Source organism: Dendropsophus ebraccatus, chromosome 4 (genome assembly GCF_027789765.1).
Source record: "Dendropsophus ebraccatus isolate aDenEbr1 chromosome 4, aDenEbr1.pat, whole genome shotgun sequence".
In the NCBI taxonomy this organism is placed as follows: domain Eukaryota; kingdom Metazoa; phylum Chordata; class Amphibia; order Anura; family Hylidae; genus Dendropsophus; species Dendropsophus ebraccatus.
The window spans coordinates 166,117,483-166,139,730 of record NC_091457.1 but is presented as its reverse complement, the minus strand read 5'-3'; the positions used below and the strand labels follow the sequence as shown (position 1 = coordinate 166,139,730).

Below are 22,248 nucleotides of genomic sequence, written 5' to 3'. Positions count from 1 at the left end.
TTGGCTGAAGGATGATGATGAGGGTTTATAGTCATGTTGGCCAGGTTGGCACAGGCTTTGGCTGGAGGATGATGAGGGTTTGTAGTCATGTTGGCCAGGTCGGCACAGGCTTTGGCTGAAGGATGATGATGAGGGTTTATAGTCATGTTGGCCAGGTCGGCACAGGCTTTGGCTGAAGGATGATGATGAGGGTTTATAGTCATGTTGGCCAGGTCAGCACAGGCTTTGGCTGGAGGATGATGAGGGTTTATAGTCATGTTGGCCAGGTCAGCACAGGCTTTGGCTGAAGGATGATGATGAGGGTTTATAGTCATGTTGGCCAGGTCGGCACAGGCTTTGGCTGAAGGATGATGATGAGGGTTTATAGTCATGTTGGCCAGGTTGGCACAGGCTTTGGCTGGAGGATGAGGAGTAACCCGTGGACTCCATATCTCTAATGACCGGAGCTGAATTTTCCTTCGTTTCTGGAGGATTTGGCACAATGACAGATATAACTATTCTCATCTATGAGGATAACGTCATGTAGGAAGCTGCCAGTGATCGCCCTATCTCAGTCACATGATGCTTCCAGGACACACTGCACACGGTGACCGCAGCTGCTGACTGACATGACGCCTGTTGCAGCAATGTATTGTTCTCTTGGGGCAGCATGCACGCTCTGCTGCATACAGGTGTACGGGGAGATGTGGAGGATCAGCGCTCCGGTCCGCAGTCTCTATTGTGCTCTGCTGGCTATAGACATGCTGCGGAGCCTGCTCGGTCTCTTCTCGTTGGTCAGGGAGGTTTGCTTATTTGCTTCCTCCATTACATCATCTCCTCAGACCTGACGACGGACAGAAGAAACTTTTCAGAACTCTGGTTTATAAGAAAAGTTGTAAAAGTTTTAGGGTTAAACCCTTCGTATGTATTGTAATGCTTCCGACGTTTTGTGAATTTTTTTGGCTCCTTAAATATATGATTAGGTCCCGGCTAGTACTGACTGACCAGAGAAGTCTGATAGCCTGTGGGCTTTATCTCCAGATCACTGTCAGTGAGATCACGTGTGTGCACTGGTCCCAGCTGTGAGAAGAAGGAAATTCTAGGCGGATCTTAGTATTGGCTTGGCTGTAAACAAAAAGTCTGCCAGGAAAGCCTGGCCCTCGATCCCCCGCTGCTGCTGTTCAGATGGCGCCTGGTCCCTCGGGGTCATCACTTCCTGGTGCAGTCTCCACACACACCTGCTCATCCACTCACCAGCCTCCGCAGGGACACGCCCCCAGCAGTCATTGGCTGAGTAGTTATTTCCTGTATGTGGAGATGGCACCTTATGCTCAGCTGGGACCGGGGCGCCTTCTGAACAGCAGCAGTGGGGGGTCATCAGGTGTGTTTTTTTTTTTTTTTTTCCCTTCCAATTTTCTTCGTAATTGTTTCAGCCACCTTTTTCCCTCATTGTGCACCAGTAACCGAGCAAAATGTAACCTGCGGTGTAGAAGGGAACGCTGTTACAACTCCTTTACATTTTCACTGGGTTTTCTATCGTTACTACAAACTACTGATGTCATGCTTTGATTGGCGGTGGTCGGGATGTGTAGACCCCGATATGGCAATGGTCAGGATGTGTAGACCCTGATATGGCGGTGGTCGGGATGTGTAGACCCCGATATGGCGGTGGTCGGGATGTGGAGACCCCGATATGGCGGTGGTCGGGATGTGGAGACTCCCATATTTCCACCTAGGAGAGGGGAAAAGAATCCAATCCAGTGGCCTGATCCTGATGTCGGCTGCTGGTGAAAGTTCTCACTCTGCTGATCATCACCATGACTGGTTTTATACAGCTGGGGGGTTTGTTACAGTGTGTCAGTGCAGGTAGTTCAGGACAGGGTGGGTCAGCTTCGGAGCATTGTCTTGATCAGATGCTGTTCACATTATGCTGGAATTCTAAACTGAGAGCAGATAAAATCCTGACAGTGTGAATAGGTGTGAAGGAGACAGAGATTCCCAGTGACGTCGCAGCAGCCGCAGCTTCCTGACACTTGACCCACTTTCTCTCTGCAGACATTACTACAATTTTCCGGATGATGTTATATGAGCGAGGATGAGAGGCAGATTAGTGGAATCCCAGCTGTGGAGGGGCTGGGGGTCCGGAGGGGTTGAGATACTGGAGGGGTTGAGATACTGGAGGGGCTGAGATACTGGAGGGGCTGAGATACTGGAGGGGCTGAGATACTGGAGGGGCTGAGATACTGGAGGGGCTGAGATACTGGAGGGGCTGAGATACTGGAGGGGCTGGTGGGCTGAGATACCAGATACCATAATACTTATTTGTAAGTTTGTGCTACCAGAATCCCTGCAGAAAATCCCCTTTTCTGAGGAACTTGTCACCTCTTCTGTGTAGGCCCGCAGTTCCTCTTATTTCTGTGTCCCTATGACAACCATTCTTGCTCTGGATGCAAATATTTGCAGGGCCGTGGGCCGACTTCCTTGGGTAACAATACTCTGTAGGTGTTAAGGATCCAGTCATGTACCATGGGGGCCTACAGTCCAAAGCAGTGTAAATAGTGTTACAGGGAGGAGCTGTGGCTATCCTTTTTTAGGAGAGTGTTGTGGTCATGCTTTGTGACATGTGCAGATTTCATTCTGCAGGACAGGTGAGCGGAGTCGTTATTATTATCTATTGACTTCTATTGGTAAAGCATTGTGGGCATGCTATGTTGTGAGAGGACATTGAGTTGAGCTGTGGCCGTCCTCTCTTGTTCTTGTGGAGTGCTGTAACCTCAGTACGTCACCTCCGCACACCTGAAGAGGAGATTTCACAAACTGAGTAATTTTTCCTGTAAAATATTGATGTAGCAGAGCTGCCTCACAACGGGTGCCATAATCTGGTATTGGGGTGATTCCCCCCCCCCCCCCCTTTGTGTTTCAGGCTCCTGGAGATAGACAGTAAGTCCCTGCGATCCGTCAATGGCTCCCGGAGGAACAGCGGCTCCTCACTGGTGTCCAGCTCGTCGGCCTCCAGTAACCTCAGTCACCATCAGGAGGAGGACGCCTGGCTGCTGTGGGGCCGAATCGTCAATGAGTGGGAGGAGGCGTACAAGAAGAAGGAAGAAGCAGATCAAGGTAACGCCGAAGGAATCGGCCGGTCTGTGGTATAGAGTCAGGCTGTTATGGAGTGTCCACACAACCATAACCTACACAGGAAGCCATATAGCATATCAGTCGACCCTGTGCCTACCCAGCCGTATACTGATAGAGGGGGTGCAGCGTCCTGCTGCTGCCAACCACACTCCCCTCCACTGAGCTGCAGTACCGAGCATGGCCACTAGGTAGTGATCAGAGCCAGCTGCTTAGGACCTCATTCATAGGGCAGATGACACCCCACAGAACAGCTAGCCAATGGGGGTACTGGGTTTAAGGCACGCCCACTGATAAGCTGGTGATGCTCTATTGGGGATAGGTCATCAATTCATTTTTGCCTGGAAAACCCTTTTAGGGTGCAATCACATGTACAGGATCTGCAACAGATTTGATATGTTTTGAATCTGCAACTTCATATTTGCACCATCAAATCTGCTTTAGATCCTGTATGTGAAAACACACCCTTAGGGTGTGTTCACAGGCTGCAGGTTCCGCTGTGATACTCAGTTCACTCATGGGCTATAACTCTACATTCTTGCAGCAGTTTTTCATTCTGCCGTGAGAATGTAGCCCCTGCCCCTGGTTCATACATTACCCATCCGCGCTCCTGCCTGATTGTCCGGCTCCTAGGTCACTGACGTCCTGCTCAGCCAATCAGTGCTCTGTTCCATCGCATCCACTGATTGGCTGAGCAGGATGCCAGTGACCCGGGAGCTGACAAGCAGGCGGGAGTGTGGGGCCGTTTCTTAACCCTTCTGGGTCTTCAGTGCTCGGTCTCTTATAATATAACACATACAGTGATGGTGTTTTATTGCAGGAACTCGTCAGGAAGGGAATCCCGCACCACTTCCGCGCCATCGTATGGCAACTCTTATGCAACGCTCAGAATATGCCAATCAAGGAGCAGTACTCTGAGCTCCTGAAGATGACCTCACCGTGTGAGAAACTCATCCGACGGGACATCGCCAGGACCTACCCAGAGCATGACTTCTTCAAGGAGAAGGATAGTCTGGGCCAAGAAGTGCTCTTCAATGTCATGAAGGTTTGTGGTGTTGGGGGGAGGAAGGGGGGTCTATACATATTATACGTTTACACTTTGACCACCTATGATCAGCTGTAATTTGTCAGGGAACTGCACAGTCTACTCTGCACTGACCCTACGCTGATTATAGTGGATCCAGCTTCCTACACCTTTGACCTTCAGAAGTTGGAAGCTGGGGCAGCCATGTAAGCAATAGTGCGTCCTGGCAGTATGGTATATAGACGGGCCGGGTCCACCACCGCTGCAGAGCTGCTCTCCTAGAGGGTGTTGGTGCACTGATCACGCCCCCAATGCGCCATACATTCTCATTCGCATATGGATTAGACTACAAACTTAACAAGAATAGTGCTGAGGATAAAGGTAAGGAAATCACTTTCATTCTCAGCACCTTGTGCACTAAATGGATGTATCAGAAGGTGCGCAAGACCAGGAGAGGGGTGGCAACTAGTCTTCTGCGCAATGACAGGCCGAGAGCCGTGACTAGTCGCCGGTGGCTCCCTGCCCAGATGACTAGTTGCCGCCCCTCTCCCGACCTTGCGCAGCATAATAAAACATCTTTTCCCCCTTTGTAAAGCTACTGATGCAGACGCAGTTGGTAGTCTCGGAGAGGCACAGTACATCTTTACTCTGCTACAGGGAACCATATCGGCACAATCGTACTGACTGGTTCCCTTTTAAGCTGTTTTTCTATTTGTCCCCCTGTAAATCGTTTATCTGCCTGCATCTAATTTGTGCCTTTTTTTTTTCTTTTTTAAGGCGTATTCTCTAGTAGATCGGGAAGTGGGGTACTGCCAGGGGAGCGCTTTTATCGTGGGCCTCCTCCTTATGCAGGTAAGTCGCCACTGCAGCTGCCTTTTATCTGGAACTTGTAGAAATTCATGAATCCGACCAATTAAGGGTATATTCACACGAACGGGCTCGCAGCGAGATTCTCGCTGCGAGCCCGGCAGGTCCTGGCAGTTCCCATACACTACATACTTGCTGCGGTCAAAACGACCGCAGCGAGTATGTATTTCTGCCGCCCTTAACCCCTTCTGCTCCCGGCCGGCTCCCCCGCTGTAAGCATACTTTACCTGTCCTTGCTGCACGGGTCCGGCGTCCTGCTCTCCCGTCCGGCCAATCAGTGGCTGCGGCTGGGCAACACACTAATTTGCCGGACGGGAGAGCAGGACGCCGGACCCGTGCAGGGAGGACAGGTAAAGTATGCTTACAGCGGGGGAGCCGGCCGGGAGCAGAAGGGGTTAAGGGCGGCAGAAATACATACTCGCTGCGGTCGTTTTGACCGCAGCAAGTATGTAGTGTATGGGAACTGCCAGGACCTGCCGGGCTCGCAGCGAGAATCTCGCTGCGAGCCCGTTCGTGTGAATATACCCTAAAGGGGATTTTAACCATTAAGAGTAAACCCCTATCCACGGGAAGGTAATAAGTATGTGATTGGTGGTGTGACAGCTGCGAGCCATCGAGATATACTCACAGGATTCCTGAAGCTCACCTCTGGATGGAGCAGCACATAAGTGTACACACTGCCTCGCCATTTCTTTTCTATGGACTGGTGAAGATAGCCAAGGACCGCGCTCAGTTATCTCCAGCAGTCCTATGTTACCACAGTGCTTTGTTCCTTGTTTACACTGCACAGTACTGCTCTATAATGTCCTCCATGCTGCTTCTAAGTATGTGATGTAGGGAAGCAAAATTCCCCCCTTCTATGTGTGCAGCATGTGGAGACATCATAGCAGATAGTCTACACCGCTAGATGGGGGACAACAGAAACAAATCCAGAGAGAAAACCAGTGATAAAAGTCTTATACAGGTTATATAATGGTCAGTGGTAGTGCTGCTCCTCATGTATACACAAGGCAAGAAAGTCACCGGAAGGTGCTGTAACTTAACAGGGGATCGTTCATGTTACAGGTTTCATTATTCTTCTATCCTCTTTCTCTGCTTTGTACTTTGTAGATGCCGGAAGAAGAAGCGTTCTGTGTGTTTGTGAAGTTAATGCAGGACTATCGTCTCCGGGAGCTGTTTAAGCCCAGTATGGCGGAGCTGGGTCTGTGCATGTATCAGTTTGAGTGTATGATCCAGGTGAGGGTCACATATCACCTACATCACAGGCGTCACCATCTGCAATGTGCTGTCTACCATCTTGTTCTCTCATTGTATGGTAGTGGATCATGAGATGACGTAGAATAAGCGAGCTGTGTCCCCTCATTCTGGCCTCTCAGGCACAGCTCTGTAATATTTGGGGGTCCCTATGCCTGTTGCAGTACCTGGCACGGCTGCTACATAATGTACAGTCCTTTTGGCATACTGAGGTTATACTAAATCATATATCTGAATTTGGGTTGAGCTCACACAACTCTTTGCTATTAAAGAGTCAACGATATCCATTATAGGCCGCTGCCCTGCCCACCTGCAAATGATTGACAGGTTTCCCATTGTGCGTAGGGAGAGACCTTTTACTCCTCAGCAGACTGGCGGCATAGGGCCCCTAATGGATCTGGATGGCTCCTCTCTAGCAGGGCCCCTAATGGATCTGGATGGCTCCTCTCTAGCGGGGCCCCTAATGGATCTGGATGGCTTCTCTCTAGCAGGGCCCCTAATGGATCTGGATGGCTCCTCTCTAGCAGGGCCCCTAATGGATCTGGATGGCTCCTCTCTAGCAGGGCCCCTAATGGATCTGGATGGCTCCTCTCTAGCAGGGCCCCTAATGGATCTGGATGGCTCCTCTCTAGCAGGGCCCCTAATGGATCTGGATGGCTCCTCTCTAGCAGGGCCCCTAATGGATCTGGAGGGCTCTTAATATGAGCTGCTAATAGCACGTCTGGTGGTCATGCAATAGCTGCGCTCAGTCAGGACTGATAACTCTTGATAAGCAGATGGCGCTGGTTGTGTGTTACGTTCCATAGTACAAGGTAAGGTTTCTTCTCTCTGAGTTTTCTCCTGTCTTAATAGCTGCCATGTCTCCTCTCTTGCAGGAACAGCTGCCGGAGCTCTTTGTACACTTTCAGGCGCAGAAGCTTTCACACCTCCATGTATGCATCCTCCTGGTTTTTTGACCATTTTTTCTTACCAGTTTTCCACTACCCATCGCCACGAGGATATTTGATATATTTATGTCTGAGGTAAGAAGGGAATGAAGCCCAGAAACTCCGGCCGTCATGCATTAACACTGGAATATACAATGTCCCGTTCATGCTGCGCGCAGTATATATTGTTTGTTCAGTATACAGCAGCATTTGTTGGTAAAGTATTGGGGATATTAATAAGGAAATCCTCATCAGTAAGGCCTCTCAGTTACACGTACTGTCTGCCAGTGGGAACAGTATTGGAGCCATTCTTTCCTATTGTCCGACGCTTATGGCTGGAGATTCCACAGTCAGATTATATTGGCCATGCAGAGCATCATGGCTTCCCCCAAAGGTGAGAAATTATGCTAGGCAAGCTTTAAGTAATAATCTGCTGAATCGGGCCAAATAGGCAGATTATAATTCTGTGTAATAAAGACAACCATCAGCTGATGAAACCATCATTGCCTGGTCGGTGACTTCTCACATGTTTAAAAATAATTGGCCGCCGACTGCTAAAAGAAAAAAAAATATATACATATATATTATACATACCTGTCCGCACTCCCGGCAGTGTCCTCACCACAGCCGCCACTGGCACAGCTGAAGCTGTCTCTGCGGTAACAGATTGATCAGCTGCTCGCTGACCGACGTGGGACAGCGCTGCTGCCAGTGAGTGGCTGAGTGACCCGCTGAGACGGCTTCAGCTGTGCCAGTGGCGGCTGTGGTGAGCGGCAAGAAGCTAGGATGGCGCCGGAAGTGCAGATAGTTATGTATATACTTTTATTATTTACTACATACAGCAAGGAATACATGGACGTCAATAACAATAATACACGCACACATACACAGCCCTTGCTTCACGATTGAGTGCTGGTGTAGCAGATTGGCGCTCTCTAACATTAAATGTCAGACCTTGTTATACGTTTTTTTAGTATAGGCATGGGACTGTGATAAACCCCCTTGGCTTTATCACAGACTATCACTCTCAGAATGGAGCCATAGCCGCCATCAGCTGAATTTGCTCCAGGAAGCTGCAGTAGCCACAGAGGAGGAAATGCGTTATAATAAGTAATGAGCAAACATCGGAAAAATGTCCGAGTTCAGATGTGCGGCCAAACACGAACCCTCCGCATTCAACTCCCGGCAGCTGCAGGCGTTGGATGCCGCACTAGAGCTGCCAGTAAAACATGGATACAACCTATGGTTTACGTCTGTATCCATGTTTTCCAGGGCTCCCTAGGGCTGCATCCAGCCTCTGCAGCTGCCGGGAGTTGAATGCCGAGGGTTTGTGTTTGGCCGCACGTCTGAACTCGGACATTTTTCCATGTTCGCTCATTGCTTTTTATTAAGTGAAGTTGTGGCTGATGAGGATGGGACTGGGAGCCCCCTATGACGTCCGTATACCCAGAGAAGGAACCAATAGGTGGTTTAAATATCAAAGTAAAAGAAGGAATCTCAATCCCAGCTGCCTTCCCTTACCGCTCATACTCATCCCTCCTCTTATTCTCAGGGTTTAGAGATTGTGTTTCGGGTCGGCCTCGCTGTTCTTCAGATGAACCAGCCGGAACTAATGCAGCTGGATATGGAAGGGATGTTACAGGTAACTCATTGGGAATCCCATTCTACAGTAATGAAAGTATTATAGCTTCCTATATAAATGACAATACAGGTGGAATCTGTTCCTGTAGGCTGGATATAGGGAAGCTGCCGCCCTCCAGCTTTTACAGAACTACAGTTCCCATCATGCCTGGACTGGTGGGCGGAGGCTTCCCCATCCCTGCTGTAGGCGGTGATATAACCGAGGCTTCCACCATTGGGGACCTGCTCAGTGTTCTATCAGTCCCGGTGTGATTGAGTTCTCTCTCCTCTCTCAGCACTTTCAGAAGGTCATTCCACATCAGTTTGATGGCGGCCCCGAGAAGCTGATACAAGCTGCTTACCAAGTGAAATACAATTCAAAGAAGATGAAAAAGTGAGTGACTACCCGACCGCAAGTGCAGTGTGTTAGAGAATGAAGAATAAGATGTGGCCTGTGCTATGATGGCCCCGCGGTGGAACTTCACATCTAATGCAGCGATTTGGGCCTAAATAACAATGACGCTCACCATGAAACATGATGGAGCTTGGAAAGTTTTCAATTATTTCCATTGTAGTAATGTCCGCTCTGGGCCCCTTAGAAAGTAACATGTAAAGTAATAAATCCTCTATCTCGCCTTCCCCCAATCCATGATGATTGGAGCCAGTGCAGGTAATGTTAATGGGGGTATGTGGCTCTGGTGTCTTGTAGGCCACAGGCCCAGGACCCACCGCTGCCGCTCTGTCGTAGGCTTATACTGTATGCATGTTCTCAGGATACTGGCAGAGATGTGGCGCCCCCCTGGGAAGTGGGCTCTTCATGCTGGAAGTCAGGGGCATGTGCCCAGTGCTAGTGGGGAGATTTTGCTCAGCAAATTGTTAAAATTCATTTCTGAGCCAACTACATTTAAGTCAAGACCATGAAATAAGGGATGCCCTGGTGTGCTGGCAGTGGGCACATTCAGCGGGTGACAGACATACTCTATAGCTGGGGCTCCCTCCTGCTTTGTAATCCTATGGGCAGTGTCCCAGACATGGTGTCTGGGTGACATTAAAGTGAACTTACCAGCTTGGAAGTCATATATATTTTTTTCATTACCCTGCCAGAGCAGGGATCCTGGTGGCACGGTCCATGTTTCCAAACACCACCCGGTTCCTGAGCTCGGCAACATTTTCTCCTTGTGCATCGGCCCACTCTATGCACTGGAGGGGATACCATTACACTCGGGGGGTCGCCAGGCCCGGATCCAGTGCATAGAGCGGACCGGTGCACAAGAATGTAACGGTGCAGAGCGCGGAAACCGCATGACTGTGCCACCAGGATCTCTTTTGTTTTAAAGTGAAAAGGCCCAGTGCAGTACACGGTGTATACATTGGCATCACTTTTTTTTTTTTAAACCAGACTTTTGGGCCACCTTCACACAACCACAAAATTTTTCCATAATTGTGGTTCTGTAATTACAGACAAATGTAAAACTTCTAGGCATCTGTCTTGTAGTGCAGATCCACAATTGTGGCACAGATCTCTGGTGTCAAACTCAGCCCCTCCAGCTCTTACGAAACTACAATTCTCATCATGCTTGGAAAGCCAAAGCTTTAGCTTTGGGTGTCCAGGCATGATGGGTATTGTAGTTCTGAAACAGCTAGAGGGCCTGAGTTTAACACCAGTGGTCTAGAATGTAATGATCTGTGTATTGTGGACACTATGGAGGCATGTAGGACCTGTGGACCAGTCCTGGTGACCTTCACAGTATTGTATATTTATATAAAGTGTTTGTCCTCCTGTCGATGTCATAGTATAGACACAAGAGCCAGACCAGTTACCCCTGACCCCTAGAGGCCTCCTATGTCAGAGGGGGCCCTGTGTCTTGCTATAGTCAGCTCCTCCACATCATGTGTGCTCTATAGCCACCATTTGTCTCTTCTGAGTTTTGTTGCTTTTGTGTTATTTCAGGTTAGAGAAAGAATACACTACAATAAAGACAAAGGAGATGGAAGAGCAAGTGGAGATCAAGGTAAAGCACCATGAAGCTCTGACCGGAATAATCTGCATGTACCGATAGAGCGAGGGCCATGAGTCCCAGACAGAATAGTGTCACCATGCTGAGTGCCTGTATACTGCCCGCCACTTACTCCAGCCCTTACCGATGTTTATGGTGTAAAAGGGGTAGTTCACCAAATCAACTGGTGTCAGAAAGTTTTATAGATTTGTAAACTACTTACTATTATAAAGTCTAAATTCTTCCAGTAGTTATCAGCTGCTGCATGTCCTGGAGAAAGTGGTGGATTCTCTCCTGTCTGACACCAGTTGATTTGACAGAAAAAGATTTTTGATTGAGTACTACTTTAAAGTGACCCTGTCCCCCTTTGTGCATTCTGACATCTCTACACAGGTGTAAAGGGTAAATTTAGCGGTTTTCATACCTTATTTTATATCATACGTCATGGTGCTTGTTCAAGTAAAAAGTCATCTTTTAACAACTGCAGATTGTGTTAAGTGGGTGAGGCCTCGCGGCATTAGTGCCACTTAGCCCCGCCCACAACGCCACAGTTGGCCCCGCAGTCTCTACGGCCATTGGAACAGGCTGGCCAAAAGGTCTACACCCCACCCCCTTTACGTCGGCCAACAAATGGGTGTCAAGGGGCGGGGCCAACGGGTCAGTTGTGGGCGGGTTCTAAGTGGCGCTAGTGCCGCGAGGCCACGCCCACTTAATACAATCTGCAGTTGATAAAAGATCACTTTTTACTTGAACAAACACCATGACGTATGATATGAAATAAGGTATGAAAAACGCAAAATTTACCCTTTACTCCTGTGTAGAGATGTCAGAATGCACAAAGGGAGTGACAGTGTCACTTTAAGCAGTTATAGATTATTAGATGTATTAGATGTGGAGCAGCCTTTGCTGGTTTCTGTATACATATACTGGGCATCTCCTGGTGTTATATAAGAGCTGTCGGCTGTGCCAGTCTCCTTCCTGCAGCCGCTAACCCCTCCTCCCCCTCTGTATCCATATACTGGGCATCTCCTGGTGTGATGTGAGAGCTGTGCCAGTCTCCTTCCTGCAGCTGCTGCCCCCTCCTCCCCCTCTGTATACATATACTGGGCATCTCCTGGTGTGATGTGAGAGCTGTGTGCTGTGCCAGTCTCCTTCCTGCAGCCGCTACCCCCTCCTCCCCCTCTGTATACATATACTGGGCATCTCCTGGTGTGATGTGAGAGCTGTGTGCTGTGCCAGTCTCCTTCCTGCAGCCGCTACCCCCTCCTCCCCCTCTGTATCCATATACTGGGCATCTCCTGGTGTGATGTGAGAGCTGTGCCAGTCTCCTTCCTGCAGCTGCTGCCCCCTCCACCCCCTTCTCTATGGTTTTTGTGTTTGTCTGAGGAGGTTTAGGGAAAGTACAGGAAGATGAGGAAGCTGCAGGTTCCTCTAATATATAAGGTATTGTCTCCGGTACAGCTTTCATCTACACATCTGCTGTATATGAGACCCCTGGTACGGTGGGCTGCAGATGTCCGTTCTTTTGCGGCACTTTATAATAATCCTGGCGGATTGATCTGTGATCTTTGTCTTTCAGAGGTTGCGCACTGAGAATCGGCTGCTGAAGCAACGCATCGAAACCCTGGAGAAGGTAAGAAGGATTGTCAGACACATCATCAGCCGTGTCCGCAGCTGTATATCTGCTGCATATAATACCGGCTTAGTAGAGTCCCTGTACGCCAGGCAATAACAATGGCTGCTGCATGTCTCTGTTGGGTTGTGCCCCTGCTCTCTGGTGTCAGCCTTTGTTACATCTTCATCACCCTGACCTCATGCCCTGCCACCCCTGCATATAGCGCTGTTAATAATGGGGGGGGGGGGTTTGCTCACTTACGGTCTTTTGCCTCTGGTTTTGGACCCAAAAGGAGCAGAATCGGTCAGTATGAACAGTGTTATGTGCCTGGATGGGTGGAGGTCAGAGGTCGCTCTCGGCTATCAATATCAGTTGGTCAGACTCTGCGTTTGGCACACCAGAGCTTAAAGGGGTAGTTCACCAATATTTTTTTTTTCAAATCCACTGGTTCTAGAAAGTGACAGAGATTTGAAATTTTCTTCTATTAAAAAATCTCCAGTCTTCCAGTACTTATTAGCTGCTGTATGTCCTGTAGGAAGTGGTGTATTCTCTCCAGTCTGACACAGTGCTCTCTGCTGCCACCTCTGTCCATGTCAGGAACTGTCCAGAGCAGGAGAGGTTTTCTATGGGGATTTGCTGCTCTAGACAGTTCATGACATGGACAGCCACCAGCAGAGAGCACTGTATCAGACTGGAGAGAATACACCACTTCCTGCAGGACATACAGCAGCTGATAGGTACTGGAAGATTGGAGATTTTTTAATTGAAGCAAATTTCAAATCTCTGGCACCAGCTGACTTGAAAGAAAAAACATATTGGTGAACAATCCCTTTAGCATCGGTCATTAGAAAAATCTTTTGTTATTGAACATTTTTTTTGATTGGTGTCTGAGATTTTTAGACCACAACCAATCAGGAGAAGTCCGGCCGTTCTTTCCTGATTCTGTATCATGTGACCTAGACGGCTGCATAATGTAAGTCTGTGTGGTTGAATGGCTCTGTGACAGGTACTCGGTCTGTGGGGCTTCCAAACATGGCGGAGTTAATGGCTGTCTCCTCTGTTCTTGTGATCAGCGGGGTCCTGGAGTCCCTGATAAGTTATCCTGTGCTCTGTAGATGGGAATTACCTTTAGTCTTTGAGCAATCCCTTTAACTAAGAATATGGGTCCTTCATAGTGAATAATTCCTTGCAGTTGTAAGAGCCCTGTGATAGCAGGTGATAAGCTACCACTATACCTGGGGGGGGACGGAGATCAGTAAGGGGTATCCCCTCTCCGCTATGGATGGGGGAAGTATTTGGCGTCCCTTGGAAAATGAATGCAGTGCCGGCACAGTGGGCGCTCTGTTAATTGCGGGGGGCGATCAGCCTGTTCCATCCTATAGATATGGGGGGGATAACAAGCTGAGATGGGGATACCACTCTATGGGCTCCTTTTCCTTGATGCTGCAGAATCGGTTGATTATCTAGTCCGGGGTTGGAGAGCGTGGGAGGAGGTGGCTTACTATCACAACAAGAACCCTGGCCCTGGTCCTGGTCCGTTGTTCCTGGTCTACTGGCCGTTTACTGGTCAAAGTAGGAACATTGGTCGTGATGTATCAGCCCTGCTCTGCCTGTCAGCGGCTGGGGAACCGGCGTGGGGACAGCGGACCCCAGTGCTGGAGCCGGGGAGGTAGGTGCTTATGTTCAGCCACCTCCTCCCCGCCTCTTTTGAAAAAGACATAAAAAGGTCTGACTTCTCCTTTAAGGAGACAGAATTGTTTTTCCTATCCTGATGATCACTGTATACTCTGCGGTGTATACCATAGGTAGCCTGTCACTCTCCAGCACTACAACTGCAGACATGTCCATCAATGGCCGGAGATATAGGTACTAGCGGTCACTGCAGTAGAGGAGGCAGCGGTGTACTTAACCCATGGGTTGTGTGATCGCGTGTCACGTAGCTGTAAGCTGCCAGTCACATGATGTCAGGATACCTGTTCTGCTGTCGCTGCACTATTCCACACACACACACACACACGGCCGCCATTATACAGTGATATACAGCAGGGAATATACTGCTCCACTCGGAACATGGCCCCCCGGGGCATTTACACAGCACTGCCGCTTACTGATGAGGAGTCTAGTCAACAGAGAAGGATGCAGATGGCCGCCTGCCCTCTATATGGGGGGCTGCCTGTCTGCCCTCTATATGGGGGGCTGCCTGTCTGCCCTCTATATGGGGGGCTGCCTGTCTGCCCTCTATATGGGGGCGCTGCCTGTCTGCCCTCTATATGGGGGCGCTGCCTGTCTGCCCTCTATATGGGGGCGCTGCCTGTCTGCCCTCTATATGGGGGCGCTGCCTGTCTGCCCTCTATATGGGGGGGCTGCCTGTCTGCCCTCTATATGGGGGGGCTGCCTGTCTGCCCTCTATATGGGGGGGCCGCCTGTCTGCCCTCTATATGGGGGGGCCGCCTGTCTGCCCTCTATATGGGGGGGCCGCCTGTCTGCCCTCTATATGGGGGGGCCGCCTGTCTGCCCTCTATATGGGGGGGCCGCCTGTCTGCCCTCTATATGGGGGGGGCCGCCTGTCTGCCCTCTATATGGGGGGGCCGCCTGTCTGCCCTCTATATGGGGGGGCCGCCTGTCTGCCCTCTATATGGGGGGGCCGCCTGTCTGCCCTCTATATGGGGGGGCCGCCTGTCTGCCCTCTATATGGGGGGGCCGCCTGTCTGCCCTCCTATATGGGGGGGCCGCCTGTCTGCCCTGTATATGTGCTGTCAGTATGCAGGCTGTATATAGTCCTCACTCTGTACATCGCTTCTCACATGTCACATGATCTCTCTCCTCCTCCTCTGGATTCTCTGCTTTGCATGAAGGAAATTGTATAAGTTACCATTGAGGCCACAATCCTGGCAGTGACTGATTCACCCCCGTCCCCCTCAGTCTGACCATCTGAGAGCCTCTCATCATGGTGATACAGACCTCCTCTGGTGTGTGACCCCCTGAGCACTGTACGTCTGGCAGAAGACTACCCTGTGCGAGGATCGGGTCGCCTTGCTTTTGCATGGTGAGAGATGGAAGGGATCCCATCACATGTGGGGATTTGTGTCCCATTGATCTGAATGATGTTTGCAGAACTCCAGGGGATTGGTGCCGGAACCTTCTCATTCAGATAAATGGAACCAACTTCAATGTCGTCATCGGATCTGCAGCCCCCCTGTCCGTACAGCCACAGGGCGGGGGGCATGGCTTCAGGTAGGACATGGGGAAAATGTTTTCTGCCAGTTTCTACCAAGTTCGGTTAAAAAAGACTGTACAGAAGGGGCCATAGACCGTGGGGGGCCGGTATCTTACCTCCATATGACATCAGCATACACGTTAAAGGGGTCTCTGGGATTGGCAAAACATTGCTTCTTGCATCCAAAAACAGTGCCACCCCGTCCTCAGGCTGTAGGCGGTATTACAGCTCTGCTCTATTCACTTCACTAGCACTGAGGACGAGCGGTGCTATTGCAGGATAAAGCAGCCATGTTTTTTCCAATCATGGGGTATCCCTTTAAAGGGACTGAACCAGCCGGATGGTGCTGTGGGTGTAGAGCTTGTTTAGCGCTGTAACAAGGCGCTGAGCACCGGCCCCTGGTCAGACTATTTTACTGAATTCTCCGTTTCTTCCCCAGATTTCGGGCTTGCCTCTGTTCCCCAGCAGCAGACGTCTCCTCTCATTGATTTCTTATGTGTTTTCTTGTTACTTTTCATCTCTTTTCTGAAGTTCCTCTCTGGATTTTTTCCTTTCCATAGGAGAGTGCATCCCTGGCAGATAGATTGATCCAGGTATAGTCATCACGTCTTGTCCTCAGTAACCCCCTGACCTCCCAGTTAACCCTGTGTTGCCCTGTAATTGGCGGGGGGTAGGATGCATGCAGTGTATATAGCCCATGCATCAGTGTATATAATCTGTATTAATGACTGCACGCTGCCTAATCCACTGTGTCTAACACCTTCTTAATTACAAAATAAAAAAAATATATAAAGAAACCCAACTTTATCGCCCCCGAGAATTAACAATTTTCTTAATTGATGAAAGAACTAACTGCACGGCATGATCCCGGCTCCATCACCGCATGGTTCTAATGTCCCATCATCCTCATTGTGCTTGCTCCATTCTTGTGTAAACCACATATAGTACCGCAATCCGGCACATATGGTGACCCCGAGCCAGCGAGGTGACCAGGAAGACAGCACTGAGGCGGCCATTGTGTGAGGAGGACCAAGAGTGAAGATGGCGGCAGGAGACACAACCACCTATATTCCCTTCTTGTGATGAGAAAAGAGGCCTCTATAGGGTTTTTCACCTGGAGTCCTGGTTGTACAACTATGTGTATGTGTCTCTGTACCTCATTGAGCTGCGGGGTTCCCCTTTAATGCTACTATCTAGGACTTCAGCCTCCCTGTTGCTCAGCAGACACAGCAAAAAAATCTCCAGTCTTCCAGTACTTATGAGCTGCTGTATGTCCTGCAGGAAGTGTTGTATTCTCTCCAGTCTGACACAGTGCTCTCTGCTGCCACCTCTGTCCATGTCAGGAACTGTCCAGAGCAGGAGAGGTTTTCTATGGGGATTTGCTGCTGCTCTGGACAGTTCCGTAGGTTACAGCTCTATTTACTTCAACGGAACTGAGCTGCAAACCCCCCCCCCCCCCCCCCCAATACCAGGTACAGCCACTACTGAATGTATGCAGCTCTTCCTGCAATATGATCCGGGGGACTGCAGCATTTACATGAGCATTGTGGTTCCCTTAGTCAGCTGATCTACAGGAGGGTGTCAGGAACGGGACCCCCATCAATCAAACATTTACGGCCTGACTAAACCTTCTTAACCATAATCAGTAAATTATTTATGGAAATCTATAACTTTTGATATGTTGCTGCCCATGGTGAGACTAATAATTCCTTCTATAGTTATTATCTATTCAGTCTCCTTCCCCCAGTTCTCAGCTGATGCTTTCTGCTGAAGACACAAACATTTGTGTGTGAGTTTTCCTCTCTGTCTCCCCCTGCTCCCTCCTCCCTTTTGAGACAGCTTATGTAAACAAGTCCCTGGCAAGCTGTATCTGCAATGTAAACCAATCCCTGGCAGGCTGCATCTGCAACATTGTAGCTTCTTTGTAATGTTGGGAGGGTTATTACATTACAAAGAAGCTACAATGTTGCAGACGCAGCCTGCCAGGGACTTGTTTACATCAGCTGTCTCAGTAGGGAGGGGGAAGGAGGGAGACAGGGAGAAAGGCTCACAAAGAGATTTTTCAACAGAAAGCAGCAGCTGAGAACTGGGGGAAGGAGACTGAATAGATAAAAACAAGTATGGAAGGAATTGTTAGTCTCACCATGAGCAGGGATATATCAGTTATGTTTGAGTGGAATACCCCTTTATGTAGTGGGGGTGGTCCCACTCAGTGATTGACATCTGTGCACACAGTCAGTGGGACCACCTCCATGCCTGCAGGTTTACAGAGACCTCTGCAGGTGACATACAGTATTACATAGACAGCTATTCATGTTGTTTAAGGACCATTGGGGTCACTGGAGCTGCTGACGTTTCCCTGTCTTGTAATGTCTGTAGGGCATAGCCTTAGTGAGACGACCCCTTTAGTTATATATATTACAGAAGCGATGGTGCCTCCTTCGGCCTTTTGTCTCCACAGATATGAGCCCTAGCCAAGCCTAAGTGTGAGCTAGTTTTATATGCAGAGCATTGTGCTGCAGCGAAGGAGCCATCACTTCCACTACATTTAAGTCTGGAAGGTCTCATGGGGCTGACCCATCATATTGAATACGCCATGTGTCCTGTCCATAGTGGGATACATCATAACTATGGCTTCCTCCTCCTCCGCCATGTGTCCTGTCCTTGGTGGGATACATCATAACTATGGCTTCCTTCTCCTCCGCCATGTGTCCTGTCCTTGGTGGGATACATCATAACTATGGCTTCCTCCTCCTCCGCCATGTGTCCTGTCCTTGGTGGGATACATCATAACTATGGCTTCCTCCTCCGCCATGTGTCCTGTCCTTGGTGGGATACATCATAACTATGGCTTCCTCCTCCGCCATGTGTCCTGTCCTTGGTGGGATACATCATAACTATGGCTTCCTCCTCCTCCGCCATGTGTCCTGTCCTTGGTGGGATACATCATAACTATGGCTTCCTCCTCCGCCATGTGTCCTGTCCTTGGTGGGATACATCATAACTATGGCTTCCTCCTCCGCCATGGCCGCCTCTGTTCTGCACTCTGGTTATATGTAGATACAGCTGAGCTCTGGAAACTCCTCTATACATCTGGATTGCTTAAAACCATAAAATTATGTCCAAAGGGACAAGTGACGAGGGCCCAGGAGGCAGAGGAGAACTACCTGATAAAACGGGAGCTGGCCACCATGAAGCAGCAGAATGATGAGTCCAGCGGTAAGCTAGAGCAGGCGCAGCACACCATCGGCGAGCTGCAGCAACAACAGCAGATGGTAAGGAGCCTGGCTGCCCTGCGCTGCCCCCCCTCCTCTCCTCTCTGCCCCCCCCCCCCTCCTCTCCTCTCTGCCCCCCCCTCCTCTCCTCTCCTCTCTGCCCCCCCTCCTCTCCTCTCTGCCCCCCCTCCTCTCTGCTCCTCTGCTCTCTGCCCCCCTCCTCTCTTCTCTGTCCCCCCTCCTCTCCTCTCTGCCCCCCTCCTCTCCTCTCTGCCCCCCCTCCTCTCCTCTCTGCCCTTCTCTCTCTCTCCCCCCCCCCCCCCCCCCCCGCTCCTCTTCTCTCTCCCCTCTCCCCTCTCCCCCCACTCTTCTCTCCCCTTTCCCCCCCTTTCCTTTCTGAACCCCCTATCACCTCTTTGACCTTCCTCCTCAATGGTCTAGAGCAGGTTTTCTCTGAGGACTGGAGGTGCCTGAGACTTCAAGGGATATTCCTGTATATTAGAGCCGCATTCACACCCTTTTTGCCATCTGAGGGATCGATGACAGTGAGGCGGGTGTATTCTCAGTATTAACCGATGGAAGAAAAAGTAATTCATTGTTAACGAATAGAATAGAATGTGGTCTCTAAGCCGGAAATACAGACAAACAATGTAACTAATAAGACACAGTTATACAGTCAATGGGGTAAACCTCCACCGTGCAGGGAGAATAACATGTAAATCCCCATGTAGCAGCGATCACCTCTAGTAACTAGTTCTATTAGGATTTGTACAATATCGGGGAAGAATTCTGGAAAAACGTCTTTGTAGCTCCCTGGCCCCTCTCTCTCTCTCATATGTCTCTGTAGCTCCCTGGCCCCTCTCTCTCTCTCTCTCATATGTCTCTGTAGCTCTCTGGTGTCTCTCTCATGTCTCTGTAGCTCTCTGGCGTCTCTCTCTCTCTCTCTCTCATGTCTCTCTCTCATGTCTCTGTAGCTCCTTGGTGTCTCTCTCTCTCTCTCTCTCTCTCATGTCTCTGTAGCTCTCTGGCGTCTCTCTCTCTTGTCTCTAGCTCCCTTGCTTGTGTCTCTCTCTCTCTCATGTCTCTGTAGCTCCCTGGCGTGTCTCTCTCTCTCTCACTCACTCGCTCATGTCTCTGTAGCTCCTTGGTGTGTCTCTCTCTCTCTCTCTCTCTCATGTCTCTGTAGCTCTCTGGCGTCTCTCTCTCTCTTGTCTCTAGCTCCCTTGCTTGTGTCTCTCTCTCTGTCATGTCTCTGTAGCTCTCTGGCGTCTCTCGCTCTTGTCTCTAGCTCCCTTGCTTGTCTCTCTCTCTCTCTCATGTCTCTGTAGCTCCCTGGCGTGTCTCTCTCTCTCACTCACTCTCTCATGTCTCTGTAGCTCCCTGGCGTCTCTCTCTCTCACTCACTCTCTCATGTCTCTGTAGCTCCCTGGCGTCTCTCTCTCTTGTCTCTAGCTCCCTTGCTTGTGTCTCTCTCTCTCACTCACTCTCTCATGTCTCTGTAGCTCCTTGGTGTCTTAGGGTACTATTACACGGAACGATAATCGGCCGAATTGGCCCGATTCGGCCGATTATCGCTCCATGTAATAAATGCAACGATCAGTTGATGACAACGATCATCGGCTGATCGTTGATATAGGTTAAGGGCCCTATTCCACCGGACGATTATCGTTCAGATTATCGTTAAATCGTTCGAATCTAAACGATAATCGTTCGTTTGAAATGCAGTTAACGATTAAAGACCGAACGAGAAATCGTTGACCACTTTATAAGACCTGGCTCCTCTAAACGACCTGTGGAATAGGGGCATTAGACCCTATTTTTGTCGGCCGCCGACCGCGCACCGCTATGTGTAATAGCGGTGCGTGGCCGGCGACTAACGATATACATTACCCATCCACGTTCCAGGGCTGCTCCTGCCGTCCGCTTCTTCCGGGGTCCCGTGCGCGCTCTAGCTTCACAGCGGCTTGTCAGCTGATAGGCCGCTCAGCCAATCACAGGCCTGGAACGTGGATGGGTAATGTATGCCAGTTTAGCAAGGGCTGCAAGGACATCGGTAACGATGTCCTTGCAGCTCTTGTCAAACGATTATCGGACCTTAATAAAGCCAGTAAACGAGCAACGATCTAGCAGATCGGCGCTCGTTTACAGGTATTATCGGGCCCTGCTCGGCCCGTGTAATACCACCCTAACTCTCTCATATGTCTCTGTAGCTCCATGGTCTCTCTCTCTCATATGTCTCTCTCTCTGTCATGTCTCTGTAGCTCTCTGGCATCTCTCTCTCGTCTCTAGCTCCCTTGCTTGTTCTCTCTCTCTCTCTCTCTCTCTCTCTCTCTCTCTCTCTGTCATGTCTCTGTAGCTCCCTGGCGTGTCTCTCTCTCTCTCACTCTCTCATGTCTCTGTAGCTCCCTGGCGTGTCTCTGTAGCTCTCTGGCGTCTCTCTCTCTTGTCTCTAGCTCCCTTGCTTGTCTCTCTCTCTCACTCACTCTCTCATGTCTCTGTAGCTCCCTGTCATGTCTCTGTAGCTCCCTGTCATGTCTCTGTAGCTCCCTGTCATGTCTCTGTAGCTCCCTGTCATGTCTCTGTAGCTCCCTGGCATGTCTCTGTAGCTCCCTGGCATGTCTCTGTAGCTCCCTGGCATGTCTCTGTAGCTCCCTGGCATGTCTCTGTAGCTCCCTGGCATGTCTCTGTAGCTCCCTGGCATGTCTCTCTCTCACTCACTCTCTCATGTCTCTGTAGCTCCCTGGCGTGTGTCTGTCTGTCTGTCTGTCTCTCTCACACGTCTCTCTCAGAGCAGACCACTGCTATCCTCTATAGGCTGCCCCTCCCCTGCACTTACCTGCTCACTGCTGCCCCATGTAATAATAGAGGCTTTAGTGACTTAGTTTGTTAGTATTTGGAGCAGTCACACGGCGCTCATTTCCCTTTCCCCCTGCACTGTGGATGTTTTCTCCCTGTGCTCAGTAATACATGAGCAGTACAGCCATCTGTGTGGTGGTAGTTTATATACATTGTGTGTGTGTGTATATATTTATGGCTCCGGGATCAGTCTGATCACACTTTAGTCAATCATCAAAAGTCTTTTGTTTATATCTCCACAATGGGGGGAAGCTTCGCTAGTGTGCGGTTTATATGCTGAAGCTCCACACAGGGAATTCGTGTTTAATACCACAATGCTATGTGTGTACATAAAGGGACTGTCATATAAACTGTATAAGGTGATGGTTATAATAAGGCTTTGTTCATACTGTGCACTTTTCTTGTGGTTTCTGTATTGTGGTTATATATAGGTGTGTGTGGCGCCCTCTGTGGTGGTTCCAGTTCCTCCTTAGAACGTCCACCTCATGCCCAGTGCCGGTGGTCACACATGCTCCGTCTCTGGAGAGGCGGCTTCTCACCAGGTGG

At 49.9% G+C, this 22,248-nt stretch overlaps 2 protein-coding genes across 2 annotated transcripts in view; both read left to right on the top strand.

The window, feature by feature from the left end:
* The window catches only part of LOC138789101 (ecotropic viral integration site 5 protein homolog), a 108,320-nt gene that overhangs the window by 46,533 nt on the left and 39,539 nt on the right, over positions 1 to 22,248 (top strand). The window contains exons 8-13 of the mRNA XM_069967684.1: positions 8,735 to 8,824; positions 9,099 to 9,196; positions 10,754 to 10,814; positions 12,379 to 12,432; positions 16,192 to 16,224; positions 18,760 to 18,906. Of these exons, the coding sequence (XP_069823785.1) occupies positions 8,735 to 8,824; positions 9,099 to 9,196; positions 10,754 to 10,814; positions 12,379 to 12,432; positions 16,192 to 16,224; positions 18,760 to 18,906 (483 nt within the window). The remainder of the gene's footprint in view (positions 1 to 8,734; positions 8,825 to 9,098; positions 9,197 to 10,753; positions 10,815 to 12,378; positions 12,433 to 16,191; positions 16,225 to 18,759; positions 18,907 to 22,248) is intronic.
* Positions 2,941 to 7,228, top strand: LOC138789151 (ecotropic viral integration site 5 protein homolog). Its single transcript, XM_069967755.1, has 5 exons — positions 2,941 to 3,096; positions 3,932 to 4,156; positions 4,913 to 4,987; positions 6,113 to 6,238; positions 7,132 to 7,228. The coding sequence occupies exons 1-5, from the start codon at positions 2,941 to 2,943 to the stop codon at positions 7,210 to 7,212; spliced, it is 663 nt and encodes a 220-aa protein (XP_069823856.1). The 3' UTR covers positions 7,213 to 7,228.

Bases quoted from the DNA above. Each gene is read 5' to 3' on its own strand.
- LOC138789151 (XM_069967755.1), top strand. From the start codon at position 2,941: ATGGCTCCCGGAGGAACAGCGGCTCCTCACTGGTGTCCAGCTCGTCGG. The intron at 3,097-3,931 runs GTAACGCCGAAG...GTTTTATTGCAG, and splicing joins GAAGGAAGAAGCAGATCAAG to GAACTCGTCAGGAAGGGAAT. The intron at 4,988-6,112 runs GTAAGTCGCCAC...TGTACTTTGTAG, and splicing joins TGGGCCTCCTCCTTATGCAG to ATGCCGGAAGAAGAAGCGTT.